Source organism: Moschus berezovskii, chromosome 7 (genome assembly GCF_049115385.1).
Source record: "Moschus berezovskii isolate FMDL1 chromosome 7, NW_MosBer_1.0, whole genome shotgun sequence".
Classification (NCBI taxonomy): domain Eukaryota; kingdom Metazoa; phylum Chordata; class Mammalia; order Artiodactyla; family Moschidae; genus Moschus; species Moschus berezovskii.
In genome coordinates this window covers 92,067,166-92,084,339 of record NC_142466.1, presented here as the reverse complement: position 1 = coordinate 92,084,339, position 17,174 = coordinate 92,067,166, and the positions used below count along the sequence as shown (strand labels likewise).

General features: G+C 50.4%; 1 protein-coding gene across 6 annotated transcripts in view; it reads right to left on the bottom strand.

Annotated features, from left to right (window-relative positions):
- WNK2 (WNK lysine deficient protein kinase 2) overlaps positions 1–17,174 on the bottom strand; it is a 151,672-nt gene that overhangs the window by 78,668 nt on the left and 55,830 nt on the right. For all 6 annotated transcript variants that reach the window (XM_055427496.2, XM_055427489.2, XM_055427490.2 and 3 more), the window contains exons 8-12: positions 10,063–10,345; positions 6,420–6,622; positions 3,700–3,855; positions 3,128–3,319; positions 889–1,443 (exon numbers count right to left, since the gene is read on the bottom strand). In XM_055427496.2, coding sequence (XP_055283471.2) covers positions 889–1,443; positions 3,128–3,319; positions 3,700–3,855; positions 6,420–6,622; positions 10,063–10,345 — 1,389 coding nt within the window. The remainder of the gene's footprint in view (positions 1–888; positions 1,444–3,127; positions 3,320–3,699; positions 3,856–6,419; positions 6,623–10,062; positions 10,346–17,174) is intronic.

Here is a 17,174-nt window from a genome sequence, read left to right as displayed (position 1 = left end):
AGGAGCCTGAGCTTAAAAGGCAAAGGACATGCCCACTGCCACATGGCCATTGAGGCTTATAGCCAAGGTGGGGCCAAGTGGGAGGATCCCTAGCTAAGAGGATCCCTAGCTAAGAGGATGCCCAGGTGAGAGCCCTGCCCCTAAGGTGAGAGCCCTAGGCCAGCTCCTCTCCTCACAGGAGGCTGGGTAACAGGCTTAGAGTTACAAAACGCGCATGGGCTGTGCAGGTATGTGGAGCCACAGGGAGGTCCTCCCAGGCAGCAAGGGGCGTGTCCCTTCACTGGCAGCCCAACAAGCTGCTCATGGCCCTCACCTGACTCTGAGACGTCATCCTTGTCTGCCATGACTACCTTAGAACCAGGGGCCCCTGTACACCCAACACTGCCCAGGTCATCACCAACAGACCCCATCAGAACCCCATTTTCCTCATTTGCTGACTGCAGAGATGGGGGCTGGCCACCTACTTTCCTTTGGCAGGTAGCAAGACAGGCAGTGTGAGCCTCTCCAACACCCATGGAGGGGCTGAAATGGCTGTACCAAGACTGCCAACTCTATCCACGTGAGGGCAGATGCCACAATGCCCAGCATGGCCAGGGTCCCTCCACCCCCACAGACAGCTCCTCCAACACCTGGGAAGGAACCAACAGCGAAGCTTTTAGTCACCCCAGTCCCCAAGGCTCCTAACACATTCTGGGAAGTGAGAGGAAACATTAAACATTCCCCATACTGGGTGAGACGCTGCGGTCATGGGACAGCACTGCCTGCTTGTCCATTCCCACTCTGCTACCCGGGTGAGGTCCTGAGAAGGAGCAGAGATCTGTGAGCCCCTTATCTGCTAAGGGGTCTCCCAGCGCCGGAAGGGTGGGCCCTGGCTAGCAGGTGGGTTACCTGGCTTCCAGCACTGGCGGCCGGAGCAACCTGCTCCGGGAGGCGGGCAACACTTGGCTGGTGGGGCTGTGGCAGTACAGGGGGTGTCGGCTGGGGAGCGGCAGCCTGCACAGTCTGCGCTGTGTGGAGGGGAGAAGGTGGGACGTCGCTGGGCACCATCTGTGGAAAGGCTGCTGGGTACACGGGCTGTGCCGGGAGTTGGGCCACAGTGGGGTGAATGGACAGGGCGGCCACGCCCTGTGGGGCCACAGCCAGCAGAGGGATGGCGGTAGCAGTGGCCGCCACATTTGGCACGATGGTCCGGCACGGCACGGCCAGCGGTGCCCCAGCAGGGTGAGGCAGCTTGACTGTCTGCAGAGGCAGAGCCGGTGACGCAGGCAGGGGAGCGGTGGTGGCACTGAGTGGGAGGCTTGGCAAGATGACAGCTGGAGAGAAATACTGAGAGGGGGGAGGCACGGTGGGACCACTGGTGGCTGGCAGGTCAGGAAGGGCTGTGGGGAGGCTGTCAACTGTGGCCAGTGGAGCGACGGGGGGGACAACAGGAAGTGGAGGCATCTGAAAGAAAACAAGCACATCAGGACTGGGCCCTGACGGCAGCGCACGGCGCGGGGGTGAGAGGGTCCACGTCACCCCGGCTTCTGCCCCCAAGACACTTTTCGTGCAGCTGCTGTGGAAGGGAACCAAAACATAAACCCAGTTTAAACAAAACCAAGTATATACGACACTCAAACAGAAGGAAAGGCAGGAGGCCTTAGGAGGGTGTGGGATATAGACACGACCTTCACGATAGCCCCCATTGAGCACCACCTCAGAGAGTCTCAGGCTGAACCACTCTCCTTGGTTACTGCAAAGACACTGGGGGTCATATTAGTGACCATCAGATACCCAGCTCCGGTATGCTCTCATTCACAAGCACCAGGACTGTCCCAGTTACCAGACTGGCTCCAAATATCTGAAATTACTTTGGCTGATTCCCTCCAATCTGTGTAAATTCACAATGAGACCAAATTCTTCGACAAGTTATCTCAAAAAAAGCAAATCTTCCAGCCTCTCCTTGCTGGCTGAATGCCCCTGTGCCATGCGGCTTGGGAGAGAGCGGCATGTCCCAAGAGCAGAGCTCCAGAACCTACCATGTCTGGTCTGCTATCCTGGAGACATCTCGTGGATTTAGCACTTGGAACATTTCAGCAGATTCTCTGACAGTTCTAAACTAAAGCCTTGTGGTTATAGACACATGAGCATCACACAACATGTACCTTTGTGCAATAAGACAGAAAATATGCAAATTGACCTCTGTGTATTTGCTGCTGCTGCTGCTGCTAAGTCACTTCAGTCGTGTCCAACTCTGTGTGACCCCATAGACGGAAGCCCACCAGGCTCCCCCGTCCCTGGGATTCTCCAGGCAAGAACACCGGAGTGGGTTGCCATTTCCTTCTCCAACGTGTGAAAGTGAAAAGTGAAAGTGAAGTCACTCAGTCGTGTCCGACCCTTAGCGACCCCACGGACTGCAGCCTACCAGGCTCCTCCATCCATGGGATTTTCTAGGCAAGAGTACTGGAGTGGCTTGCCATTGCCTTCCACGACCAATGGGAGCAAGGTGTTGGATTAACTAGATGCTAAAAGTGACTCCAGTGTAGGAGTGAGGAGGAAAAGGCAGGTGACAGGCATCAGTTGACATGAAAGAACCTTCTGAGGGGTGCCTGTAAACCGTAGGAACACTCACATCCTCCCTACAAAGAAGCACTTCCTATCCTACCAACACACAACAACGGGACCCATGAAATGAAACCATCCTGTGGTCAAGATTCACTAGAAACATGCATGGCCACCAGAAGCATTAGCCTGAGCAAGAGCACCCAAGTATCAACCATGTGCTGTCACATGATACTGGTCACATGATGCTCCCCCAAAGACAGTCCAATCTCTGCAGCTGCCAAGCTGCTCAGTTATCTACTGGACCCCCAAGAATCCACGGTCCTCACAGCCTCGGGGAGCTCCAGGGAGAACAGTGACCAAAGCTCTGTGCTCACAGCTCCATCCTGGCTCTGCTGGCCTAACTCTGGACTTTCCCAATCTTGGATGCATCTGGGGCGGAAGTTAAAGGCAGAACACACCAGCCCAGCCGTCGTGTCACCAGGGAGTGTTTCTCTCTTGAGGCACCCAAGTGCCCTGAGGATAAGGACTGGCCAACCAGGCTGGGGGAGCAGGCCAGGCTGGAGAGCAGGGGACAGAGAGGTACCTGTGGGGGGATTGGAGCGAGTGGCTGCAGGGGGGCCGCAGGCATCTGGAGGGGCTTCAGCTGAGCAGGGGCCACCACCTGGGAGGTTGGAGCCAGGTATGGAGGCAGGTGGGAGGGCGCTGGCTGCAGAGGGCCCACGGGTTGTGGGGCCAGGACCTGCGGCAAGGGTACCGGCTGGGCCAGGAGAGAAGACTAGAAACAGAGAGGGGCTCCTCTTAGATCAATGTCCTCCTGAGATATAAACTTAGACACAACACGCATGCACACATACCCACAGTGACACACATTCAAACATCCAGCCTGGAGCCCAGGACACACAGATCTGAGAGGACCACTCTGTGCAATGGGTGCCTTCCAAATGCTGTGTAACCCTGAACTCCACAGACACAAGAGACCCATCCCCACTTCCGTCTACACCCCAGGCCCTGGGGAACTGCAGAGAAGGAGCACAGGGGGCCTGAACCTGCCAGGAGGTTCACAGGCCCTGGGCTCAGGCCAGCCAAGATGGACAGGCAGGGCCTGGGGAGACCAAGACACCCACGGCAGCCATAAGGAGGGCAGCCAGCACTCACCTGGTGGGCGGGGGCTGTGGGCTGGACTGGGCCTGTCGGCACAGGGGCACTGGGCGGTGGCAGTACAGGGGCGAAGCTCATGGCTGCCTCTGGGAAAGGCTGCTGTGGGAGCGGAGGGCGGGCGGGAGGTGGGACAGAGCCCACCGACAGGCCAGGCTGCAGAGAGCACACAGAGCCACACTCAGCAGCTGCCGTAAGGACCACCACCAAGCACCCACTCACCATCTTCAAGACCCACCTCTCATTCCCTATGTCTGCCATCCTGCCAGGGACACTTTCCTAGGAACAGGATTCAGCAGAAGCAAGAGGTGATGGCCCCGAAACGTCCCAACCAGGGAATGTGCTAGAATTTCAATTCCACAGAGTATCATGCAACCAAGAGATTTGTGGAACCTTGGAAAATGCTTGTGATGGCATTAGTTGAGGGAAAGATAAAAATGCACACATCTCTCATTTATAGAGCTGAATAAAAGGTGTACATGCAGATATATTCACAAACAGAACATGGTGGGAATAAAAAGCGGGACAGAGCCAGAGAGAAGGGTGCTCTGCAGAGCTGCGGGTCTCCCATGACTCGCCATCAGGAGAGAAACGAGGCCTGCAGCACCGGGCAAAGCACAGACATGGAATGGGAAAGAGTCAGAAATATGAGCACTGGATGCCTGATGCTGCTAACTTGCTCCTTTTTAGGTACAATAATGGTACTGGGTTTTGTTTTCAGAGTCTTGATCCTGCAGAGATATAGACGGAACTATCTTGGGGGCAAAACATCTTTCTGTCTAGGATTTACTTCAAAATACTGGGGGTGCGAGACGGTGAGAGCTATGGAAAAAAACAGAGATGACTTCTGAAGCTGAGAACACACTGACCTCAGAAGCTTCTCTCACTTGAGGTTTTCTAGATGAAACAGGTGACCATCATTTCCAAAACCATTATCACTCACTTCATCTTTCACAGTAAATGCTGTATGAAAATCAGCGTGGGGTAGGATGGAATCTCTCCTTTACATTTACTTGAAGCCACAGGGCAGAATGAGTCACCTGCGCACATGTTCCCAGAGCCGCAGTCCCTGGCCCAGTGGGAGTCAGGCACTCAGGCAGCCCAGAAGCCTCAGAGGAGGAGCAGCTTGTATTCCTGACTCCACCGGCTGTGCCCTTCCTTCCCTGGGTCCTAGGGGCACATTACCACGGCAACACTCCCCAGGAACCCTCAGTGCACCCTGGGGACCCCTTCTGTCCGAAGTGTTTCTGCATAAATTGGCAAGAGATGGGAGAGGGCGCCCCAGCCAATGTCAGGTGCTTCCTGGGCTGGCCCCCAGCTTCGCTGTGCTCGGGCTTCCTGGCCTGTGAGCCAGATCTAGGAAACGCGCAGCACTGCAGAGAGCCGGGTAGAGAACACACTGTGTGACCTGCCCTAGAGGGGTGAGGGCCTGTGGACGGGTCTGGCTCAGCCCGGCATGGGCGACCTAAAGCCAAGAACCACTGCTCTCAGCAGCGAACTCCTCCTGCTGTAAAACCGTATTTCACTTAATTTTGTGAAATGAGTCAAACTGCAAAATGCAAATTGCAAATGAATCCTGGGCTCCAGTTAGCAGAAGCAAACGCTTCAGCTGTTTTTCCAAGGGGACTTTTCTGAGCCCGAGCAGGCAGGAGGGGAGGGAAGAGACACAGAGGTGGCTGGAGAGGCTGGCACCTGGCACTCAGGGAGCCCCAAAAGGCAGCCACAGTGTGAGAGCACATGATCGAAAGGACACGCGAAAGCGAGGAAGTGAGAGCACGTCTGGGCACCGCGGTAACCAAGGACCAGGCAGGAGAGGCTCCTCGGGCAGAGGCGCCAGCCTTGACCACTCCTGGGCCTGCTGCTGCTGCTGCTAAGTCGCTTCAGTCGTGTCCGACTCTGTGCGACCCCACAGACGGAAGCCCACCAGGCTCCCCGTCCCTGGGATTCTCCAGGCAAGAACAGTGGAGTGAGGAGCATCTAAATCTCCCTATGGACCCCTCTCTGCAGACCGGCTCAAGGGCAACTTCTCTGGGACTGACTGACTGGGGACTGGGAGATAAGCAATTGTTCTTTCTTTGGCATTAGAAAAAAACTCAAAATAAAACAATAAATGAAATGTGACTCCCTCATCTAGCAATTTCCATCTCATCTAACAGCCTTAGGTTTTCCATATCTTACAATTTTTCCAGAGGCATAAGCATGAGGCCCTTTCAATCCCATTTCTGAAACATCACTAAAAACACTTCCTATGATTTGGTTGTTTCCATACCTCTAACTTTTAACAGCTGTATAATAAGCAGAGGAGAAATGCAGGGAGATACTTAACACTCTCTCAGTGAAGCTGGACAATGAGACAAAATCAAAGATTTCAGTGCTATAAATGATGCTTTTCCATCGCCTTAGCAACAGTCAGAAGTTACTTTTCAGGCCCAATATATAGGGCAGGACCTCACCAGCTTTATCACAGCTTTATCACAGCTTTGTATGTACGGGTGTCACTGGGCTCTGTTTTCAGGATTTTCTCATCTAGCAGGTCTTTGAGGGTACATCACAGGCTGCTCCAGCCTGCAGCCCTGCAGTTACCAGCAAGGATGGACCTCCTGCGGGCCCACTTTTGCATGGTTCCGAACTGACAACAGGCCAGCACAGACTGAATGAACCGTCACAGACTCTAGGCCGTGTGGACAGGAACATTGGCCAGAAGGATTGGGCTGACTCACCGTGGCAGGCTGCTGGTAGGCCCCCAGGGAGGGCAGGCTATGTGGCAGGACTGGCCCATCACTCACGCTCACAGGGGGGCTGCACACACACTGGGAGGGGGGTGGCGCTCCATCTGCCAGCGACCCCAGCACAACACTCTGCTGGCTACTCTGCGAGTCTGAATACACCGTGGAGCCCTGGCCACTGTCGAACGTGCTGTCCGCTGGGGAGGGAGGAAAAAAGCATGGCTCAAAGCAGGCACCTCCAAACATCACCCCCATAGCATGTTGCACAAGTCCCAGGGAATCCAAACGTAGGACAGCTTGTCCATGTGTTTTCTTCTGTAAAAGAAGACTTGATTGCATTTCCAGATCACAATCATAAAAAATGTGCATCATTTTAAACAATCACCTATCAAGCTGCAATGGGGAAGGGGGACAAGGGTCACTCTATGGGGTGGGGGTGGAAACTATATCAGCCCAAGGATATAATTAGGACTTCTTTATTAAGTATTTGGTCCTAAATATATCCCACAAAGGGACATAACTAGAGATAAAGTTTTATGTTTAGAAGGTAAAAAAAATAAATAAATAAATAAACAATCACCTATACAGAGGCTATAACTGCACCACCCGGAAATGGCCCTGGGAGCCCGTACCCACACTGCCTGACACCTGTTGGTGCTCACCATGGACTACCATGGATCCCAGGTGGGCAACTCACACCATCCTCTGTAGGCAGGATGGCCACCTCCACCAGCTTACAGATAGGGACCTCACCTGGCACCTGCCCTGGCCCTGAAAGTGGGCGCTTTTGGCTCTTCAAAGGTAGAAGATCGAATGTCCAAGTTAGGAAAAGCTGCAGTCTTGTGGAGGAAATAATTACCAGCTGTGTTTTATAGCGGGAGAGGGCTCTGACCACCTCCATTCATCCCAGCAAAGAGCCTGAATTAGGAAGACTTAGGTCCAAATCTAACCCCTCACTTCACAAGCTCAGGTCTAAAGTGGCTGGAAAATGGGGCTGACAAGGCCTCTGCCCCACAGGGAGGCCATGAGAGGAGGACCCAAAGGCTCTGCAGCCTCAAGACAGCCTCCCAAAAGGCCAGCCTCACCCAAGGTAAGCCTAGACTGGCCTATCAAACCCAGCCTGGATGGAAGGAGCTGCCTGTACAAGGTGGCACAGACAGGACCACCATGGCCCACAGGCTGGTCTCACCAAGACACACCTGGGAGGACAGGGCACCTGTATGGTTGTGCCAGGCAAGAATGAAGAGCAAAAACCTGTTTGAAGGGGTGTTTTCGTTTTACTGCCTCCAGATTCCAAAAAAATACATAAACATTAGGATTTGCCATCCATGAACACCAAGCTAATTCTACAGGACACCTTTCCGTGTGGATTTAAACTTTCAATTTTCACTCTAAACAAATAAAGTACAAGACAAAATAATTTTTCCCGAGAGCTGAGCAGAACTTATTTTGACCCAGGAAGACTTACGAACAGTGAGGTTTGATTGTGAAAAACCAATTAAACACGTGGCTCTGATTTCCGATGAGGGGGCCAGTAGTCATCGTTACTTAGAGAGAGAGAGAAACAGGGACCAGGTATGGTCACGTGAGAAATGGAGAGTGTGGCTCATGAAAGAAGAGAAAGAGTAACCGCACGAGGGTGAGCGAGACCAATTTCCAGGAGAGTGATTTTAACCATCTAAGTGACACTTGACATTTTTAAGTAAATGTGTTTATTTGTATGATAAAAATTACTTTAAAAAATCATTTTGAAGCTATTGAAAATGTGTGTCCTCACAGTCACTGATGCTGGCTCGAGCTTGATCTGGACTGTGGTGGGGAGCTTACAGGACGCATAGTGGGAAGTTATCTGATACTCGCTGCACCTTCTGATATATGAACGTCTATGTGGACCATCTTGTTGCCTAAGACCAGGTACTCTACAGTGATGTGTGTGCTGCTTGGTGTCCCCACTAGTTCATCTTTATGAAGCCAGCGTGGTCCAGCCGGCTACAGGCACTGCAGCCAGAGGGACGGCTGAGCACAGGCTTTCTGCTCTGACCTGCAGCAAGGTGCAGAAGAGCATGCGCGGGACGCTGGACTATGGATTACAGGGAGACACGGCGCCTGTGGGCACTGTACACGTGCCGGTGTCCAGATGATGTCTGGAAGTTGTAATCTCTGGAAGTGAAAGTTAAGACATTTAACATCAGCGACCTCCAGGGAAGAAAATTAACTGGCTTTTGCTCTATATCCTCTTGGATTTTCTAAATTTTATACAATGTGACTATATTATCTACTTTAAAGAAATTATTGGGTTGGCCATAAACTTCATTTGGGCTTTTCTGTACAATGTCCTGGAAAAATCCAAGCAAACCTTTAGGCCAACCCAATACAGTAAATGGGTAAAAATGTTTTTGAGAACTATGGCCATGACATGAAGCACACTCCTCATTCCTAGTCAGTCAGGAAGCGGAACCATGTGCAGACACAACGTCCACTCTAAATTCATCTGTCGATTTACGTCTATGCAGCAGGCCAAGCCTGTATCATGACATCTTAGCACAGCACAGCCTATTCTAGGTCCCAGACTGTGTCTTTCCAAAGTTCAACAAAAGGAGATTTCTTAATTCCTGTCCTAAAAATTGTTCAACCAAAAATTATGTTCTCAAAGTATGTAGTGGTATGCCAGGTGCGGAAAGCTTCTTCCTACAAAAAGTTTATATTTGTGAATTAATTTTTTGGTTTATCAGAAAATGTAGTAATGATGTAACAATTCTATTCTCCAAAGCAAACTTGAGCAGGTAGGAGAGAAGTAAACAGTTGGCAACTTGTCTTAAAGTGATGGCCAGCTGCTGGTTTGAATTTAAACAGCCTACTTTGAAGAACGTTTAGCTATTCTACTGATAAAGAAAGGATGTCACTATTAAATAAACAGACTATTTTGGTCTTTCCACACAAAAAATACCTAAAATAGCGGCCTGGGCAGGCAGCTCAGCTCTCCATGCTTATTCACAGAATAGATAGAAAAGGCTACATCCTCCATCCGTGGTTCACAGCTGAATTTTTAAGATACTGAGGGTAAAGGCAGAATTTCTACTCAGACTTAAAGAAGACACTGGATTCTCCCTTCCAGTGGTATGAGATGAACCCAGATACAAAGTAATTCTCACCAATCGAATCGGTGACATTCCCTGGGAAACATATTAAAGGTCACAAGTACAGTACCAGAAGGGAGGTAACCTTGGGGATGGATAATCCAGGCAGTAAAACTGAAAACCAAGACCACAGCAAGACTGGAGGTTGCAGCCACTGGCAGCCTCAGAACCACAGCGTGCAGCTCAGATGCCTCCACCGGTCAGTGAATTCAGGGCAGAGGTACAGCCCTCAGGTGCCCTGTGAGGCTGGGCTGAGAGCCTCCAGAGGGGATAAATAGCTGAACTGAGTCAGCTCCAGCCCCGCTGGCTCAGTTGAGTCTGCCCTAGGAAGCCAAACTTCAGGGAGCCTCTGGTCACAGATCTCTTTGCCACATGGGGATGCCTCCCAGGGGAATCCCTCCCTGGAGAAATGCTTGCCCACACCAATCATTCATACCCACAGGTGGGTTAGAGGGAGGGGTGGTGCAGGGGGAGGGGGCACCTGGAGAGGAAGCACTCACAGGCCAGGGAGGTGGCGCTGGCCGGCAGCGCAGGGGTGAGGAGGTGCTGGTCGGCCTCGGGCTCCTCAGACTCTGGCAGCCCGGCCTGCGAGTGGTAGGTCACCTGGACCTGCAGGGGCGTGGGTGGGCCCCTGGCCTTGTCAGGGCTGCCGAGCTCCCGCTGCTCCTGGGGCTGCAGCGCTGGCCAGATCCTCTTTCGCCGCCACTGGATCAATGCCACACGGTCGCGGATGGACTTGGCCACAATCTTCACGTCACTCTCATGGAAAAATCCTGACTCAATCTGCAAAAGAAATTGCCATGTCATTACTAGGATCAGCTCCAGCTGCACACCCCACTTCCAGGGGACCCTGCCATCTGCACTGCCACCTCCTGCCTGAGGAGTCTCTGCCCTAAGTCCCCTCCTAGGGTCCCTCACCCCCATAACCAAGTTTACCAAGCTCATCCCTGTCATGGACACTCTCATCATCCTGGAAATAAACATCCTCCCACCACTGATTGTAAATCCACGAGGAGACTGACCATCTAAACCTACAATAATCCAGCTCCTGGGTCTGTGGCAACATAGCAGATGCTCGTAACCATAGGCCAGGTGTGTGAGGGGAAGGGAGATCCCAATCTGCCTTTGGCAGGGCCAGAACACCTGGCAGATTCCCACTGGCTGGTCCCCAGGGCTTTCCCGGAGCCCCTCCCTCAGGCTGGCCAAGGGTAGGAAGGAGGTCCTGGCTGCATCTGTGTGCTCAGGGACAGGTACAAGGAGCCTCAGCTGACAGTGTCCTCAGTGTCATCCTGCGTACTCTCTGAGAAACCACAGAGGCTGGAGAAAAGAGGTACATTTAGTAACAAGAGACCAAGAAGGTGTGTACCCATGCCTAGCCAAACTCTGAACCCAATTCACCCAATAGAGCATTTGAGAGCATCTGTAAAGGAGTCAACAATCTCTAGGAAACATCATGGTGCCCTCTGAGAATACCTGTGGCAAAACCATGAAACAGCGGAAGCCAGGCTCCTCACCATCACTGTGGGATTTCCCACGTGAAAAGAGAGAAAACAAAGGAACACACCTTGTGGGACTGGATGGGAATGGTGTGAATTCACAGTTTTCAAAGTACAGCAGACATAAATACACCAGATGTAGACCTGAGCACACAGTGTAGTGCGTGCTTCTGAACCACCCGCTGGGTGGGCCTGGGGCAGTGACCGCCAGCAACTGGAGCCTGGCCGACGTGACAGTGCAGGACTCCCCATGAGATGGCAGGCTCAGGCTTGCAGGGAAAGGGCAGGGGGGAGTCGGACGTCTCACTGTGCCTGAAATCGAGGCCATGCTGGGAAGATGACAGACAGCAGGACAACACGGAAGCCAGCATCCAAGGCCTCCTACTGGCTGAATCTGGGGCACTTGGAGAACTAAAATGAAGTGATACCATGATGGTTTGAAGGACATGTCCACAAACGCACACAGGAGAAACAGAACTGAGCTGTGGTGGCAGACGTGCTCGGTGTGCTGCCAATATGGGGTTACACAAAGGACTGCCACATCCACGCAGCCTGTCTCTCCGCCTCTCTCCGTGTCTCTGTCTTTCCCTTCTCCATCTGTCCCTCTGCCTCTCTATCTCTCAGCCTGCCGCTCTGTTTCTCCCTTTCTTTCTTTCCCTCCTGTGGATCACTTTCTCCCATGAAGCCACTCTTGCCACGAAGGCATCACTGGACAGCTCCAGACCCTTGGTGGGGCAGGGCTGCTCTCGGGATCCTGACAGCTGAGGCAGCTGTGAGGAAAGTCCCCATCTGTGGGAAACAGACACGGATACATTCAGGGTCCAAAGTCATCTTGAACGGACCTGTCCTGCATTTGCAACTTTCCTCTAAGTTTGTGATTACTTCAAAAGACTCCTGTCAGAAAACAACTCCACTGGACAGAATGAACGGTGCAGACGTCCACCCTGAGGCTTCCACCAGGCTCAGCCCAGGACGGCGGAGGTGCAAGCAGGGCTGTGCCCACGGCCGGGACTCGCTGAAGAGGCAGAGCAGGTTCAGCACCCACCCTCAGGGCTACCCACGTGGCCAACCTGACCAGAGGCCGCTGAAAAGAAGGCATCCCACAGACGCGCCTGCCTGCCATTTCTATTTTCTGCCCATGACCCATTTCTCCTTACATCTCCATTTTCACAGTCACCACCCAGTGATCCTCTCCAAAGTGTTCCTTCTATTTTTTCCCAATCAGGAGAGAATTTGGCCACACTGGGGCATCCTGTTATCTGGAGGCTGTGAAGGTGGAAGGGCTGGTACCACTGACACAAGAATCCTGGGCTAGGCTCCAAGCCCTCTCCCCTCCCACCCTTGGGGGTCTACACCAGGGGTCACTTCCAGATCAAAGCCAGCCCAGCTCCCTAAAGAACTCACCCTTCTTTTGGCCATGGGGGAATCTATGCTCTGATCCACATCCACAAGGGCCACCTCACTGCATCCTCTACATACCCAAAGCACCCCCCACATCCCCTGCTCCCCACAGGACCTGCTGGAAGTTGATGGTAGAGGGAGAAGAGAAAGCTATCCCATCGGCCTCCTCCCATCCCCAGCAGCCTCAGGAAGGCAGCCTCATCATCTTCAAAACTTAACACTCACTAATCTCAGGCGTTAACAACAGGGCAGCCCAGAATGGGGACCAGGTCCTAAAATTGTGTTGGGTTAAAGCTATCAGCAAGTGACCACCCAGCAGAGCTGCTAGGAGGCTGTGAGCTCTGGAAGTCTCCCCAGCTCAGGCTGTCTCCAGGGACAGCCCAGGAAAGGCTCAGACAGCTACCATCAGGACCCCAGGGAGGAGAGCCTCAGACCCCAGTTTTGGGTCTGGTGTTTACAGATGTGTGGGGAGGGGAGGGGAGGGAAAGGGAAGGAAGGGGAGTTAGACCCTCACCAAGGGCTGCAGCGCCAGCACTGACCTACAAGGCCCAGCCAGGAGACAGGAGTAGCAACGAGTAACAACCAGGGCATTCACACAGGAGAAAGACCCCACTGTGCAAATGTGGCCACGATCAGCTCATCACAGGCACCCAGGGCTCTGGGTTCATTCTGTTTCTTAACAGAGTGCTGGGTATGTGTTAGCTTTTATTATTCCTTAACTGAACACAGTGATGTGCCACCCTCTGCATGGATGCCATACAGCATGGAGGGTGTGCCCATGAAAAAGTGTTTTTAAAGGAAACACAGGAAAGGGGGAGAAGCCAGGCCCAAGGTCCGCGCTGTGAACTCTCAGAGACACCTTCTGCGCAAGAGTCCAGTCAGGTGCTAGAGACTTGGTGAAGACAGGGCCGGGGCTAGAGGCACAGGCGTGTACCCAAGGGCCTGGGGGCCATGGACATTCTCTATGTTGAGCCATAGCAGGGATAAGTCCTCTCAGGAAGGTAGGCAGGTCCTGGGAAGGGGTCCAGGCCACCTTTGGGCACCACGGTCCTATAATTAAAGAGTTTCTGGAACAAACCAAGAATGGAGCCAGAGCTGCAGGATGTACCTGGCATAGCTGAGACACAGACGGCTCCAGCTGTCTGGGTCCCAGGTGCCTCCAGGACATGCCACCACGTGAATCTGTGTCCCCTGGCATTCTCACACCACTGCCATGCAGTGTTCACAGGGGAATGAGAACACTGTTCATCACCTGTGCTTTCTGAGGTGCCTGCACATTGACAGACACAAGCCCTCAAGGCCGTCCAAGGACCTACCTCATCTCCAAGCAGGGCTGTCCCAGCCCTCAGCCTGCCTCCTCTCCTCTTAACACCGGGACAGCTAGAGCTGCAGGCCAGGTACTCCCAACTCCACGGTCCCTCCAGGATGCTCGCTAAATGCAACTCACCCTCACAAATCTCAGCTCACAGGATACCAGTCTACAAACGACCTTGATTGCTACTTACGTTTATGCTTTAAACTTCAGCAGAAAACATGGAGGGACCAATGTCACAGTATGGAAAAAGAAAGGTCCTGAATTCACAGGACTGATGGACTGGTAATTTTTTTTTAACTTTTTTTAATGTGGAATCTAAAAAATAATGAATCTACTGATATATACAAAACAGAATAGACTCACAGACATGAAAAACAAACTATGGTTACCAAAGGAGAAAGGGAGGGGGAGGGGGAAATTAGGTCTAGGGATTAACAGATACAAACCACTATACTAAAATAGATAAGCTGGTAATTAACTTCATGCAACTCTCAGCAAATATGCAGCAATTCAACAGCACTACGCAAGGTCATAGAAAGATACTCCAGGAAGCCACAGAGCTAAACAATTCTATTAAATCCGATTATAGCAGAGGTGTTTGTTTCTAAGTCCAGGAATCTGACCGGCAGCTGGGAAGGAGTCCTGACATGGGCTCCATGCCATCAGCAGGACGTCATACCCTCCACACATGCCAGCAGAGGCACAGGCTGCTGTCAAGTGCTGGGCAGGGTCCTGGGTGGCCATGCACCTCCCACTCCTGTCATGCACCAACCTGCTGCAACCACCTAAATCAAGCTCCATGGACCCCTCACCTGACATGTGCCTAGTCCCCCGAGGTCCCCTTGGCAACACCTTACATGGCATGGCCAGCCTCAGCTTCCTCATCTGACCAGAGTTCCATGGTACAGTGGTCAGCACAGGCTGGTCCCAAAGATATGCTGCCCACAAGAGCCTGTGCAGGCAGTCTCCCCTCCACCTCTTGTAGCCCACCTTCCGGGGTCATACCAAGGTCCTTCCCTACCAAATTACCAGTGGCCTTATTAACAGAACTAGAACAAAATAATTTTACAATTTGTATGGAACCACAAAAGACCCCAAATAGCCAAAATAATCTTGAGAAAGAAGAACAGAGTTAGAGGAATTATGTGCCCTGATTTGTGACTATACTACAAAGCTACAATTATCAAAACAATATGGTACTGGCATGAAAACAGAAATATAGACCAATGGAATAGTACAGAAAGCCCCCAAATAAACCCATACACTTATGGTCAATTAATCTACCCCCCAAAGAGGCAGGCATATACATTGGAGAAAAAACAATATGTGGTACTGGGAAAACTGGACAGCTACATGTAAAAGAATGAAATTAGAACATCCTCTAACATCACATACAAAAATAAACTCAAAATGGATTGAAGACCTCAGTGTAAGACTCAGTTCAGTTCAGTTCAGTCGCTCAGTCGTGTCCGACTCTCCGCGACCCCATGAATCACAGCACGCCAGAGGAAAATACAGGCAGAACACTCTTTGACAAAAATTGTAGTAATATTTTTTTGGATCTGTTTTCTAGAGTAATTAAAATAAAGGCAAAAATAAACAGGACCTCTTTAAGTTTAAAAGTCTTTGCACAGCAAAGGAAACTATAAACAAAACAAAACAAAAAAAAACAACCTACAGAATGAAGTAAAACATTTACAAATGATGCAACTGAAAATGGATTAATTTCCACAATATGCAAACAGTTTCTATAGCTTTCTTTCTCTGTATATATATATATGTGTGTGTGTGTACATATATATGCATATATGTACACACACACACATATATATATGAAGCCAAATAGTCACTGGAAGGAGTGATGCTAAAGCTGAAACTTCAATATTTTTGGCCACCTGATGTGAAGAACTGACTCACTGGAAAAGACCCTGATGCTGGGAAAGATTGAAGGAGGAAGAGAAGGGGACGACAGAGGATGAGATGGTTGGATGGCATCACTGACTCAATGGATGTGAGTTTGAGTAAGCTCTGGGAGTTGGTGATGCACAGGGAAGCCTGGCATGCTGCAGTCCATGGAGTTGCAAAGAGTTGGACACGACTGAGTGACTGAACTGAACTGATATATATATATATATAAAGCCCAATCAAAAAAATGGGCAGAAGATCTAACTAGACACCTGTCTAAAGAAGACATACAGATGGCCAACAGGTACAGGAAAAGATGCTCAACATTGCTAATTATTCAAGAAGGGCAAATCAAAACTACAATGAGGTATCCCCTCACACTTGTCAGAATGATCATCTTCAAAAGTTTACAAATAAAAAATGTTGGCAAGGATGTGGAGAAAAGGGAACCCTCCTACACTGTTGGGGGTAATGTAAATTGATGCAGCCAGTTCAGAGAACAGTATGGAGGTTGCTTAAGAAATAGAGTTATAATACGATTCAGCAATCCCACTCCTGGGAATATAACTGGAAAAGACAAAAACTCTATTTTGAAAAAACTACATGCACCTCAGTGTTCACAGCATACTATTTACAATAGCCAAGACATGGAAACAACCTAAGTGTCCATGGACAGACAAACGAACAAAGAAGATGTGATACCGTATATATAAAGAAACATTACTTAAATAAAAGGAATATTGAAAGTGAAAGTCACTCAGTCGTGGCCAACTCTTTGTGACCCCATGGACTATAGAGTCAATGGAATTCTCCAGGCCAGAATACTGGAGTGGGTAGCCTTTCCCTTTTCCAGTGGATCATCCCAACCCAGGAATCAAACCGGGGTCTCCTGCACTACAGGCGGATTCTTGACCAACTGAGCTACCAGGGAATATTACTCCGTCAAAAAAAAGAATGAAAAGACGTCAACTGCAACAACACGGATGGACCGAGAGATTATCATACCAAGTGAAGACAGATATAAATATCATATAATATCACTAATACGTGGGCTCTTAAAAAATGATACAAATGAACTTATTCACAAACAGAAATAGAGTCACAGACACAGAAAACAAATTTACAGTCACCAAAGAGTAATGGAGGAAAAGGATAAATTAGGAGCTTGGGATCAACAGACACACACTACTACATACAAAACAGGAAAACAAGAGGACCTACTATGTAGCACAGAAAAGTGTATTCAATATGCTGCAAAAACCTATATTAAAAAAGAATATATATACACATATACATAAAAATACATAAACATATATAATTGAATCACTTCGCTGTACACTTGAACATTGTAAATCAACTATACTTCAATTTTTAAAAATACATTTTACTGATTAAAAAAAAAAAACTACTGGGGTTCAAGGAATCCACTTGTAAAGAAAACATCAACCATACCTTTGTGACTTCCTGCGTTTCTGAAAGATGTGCTATTTTCAAT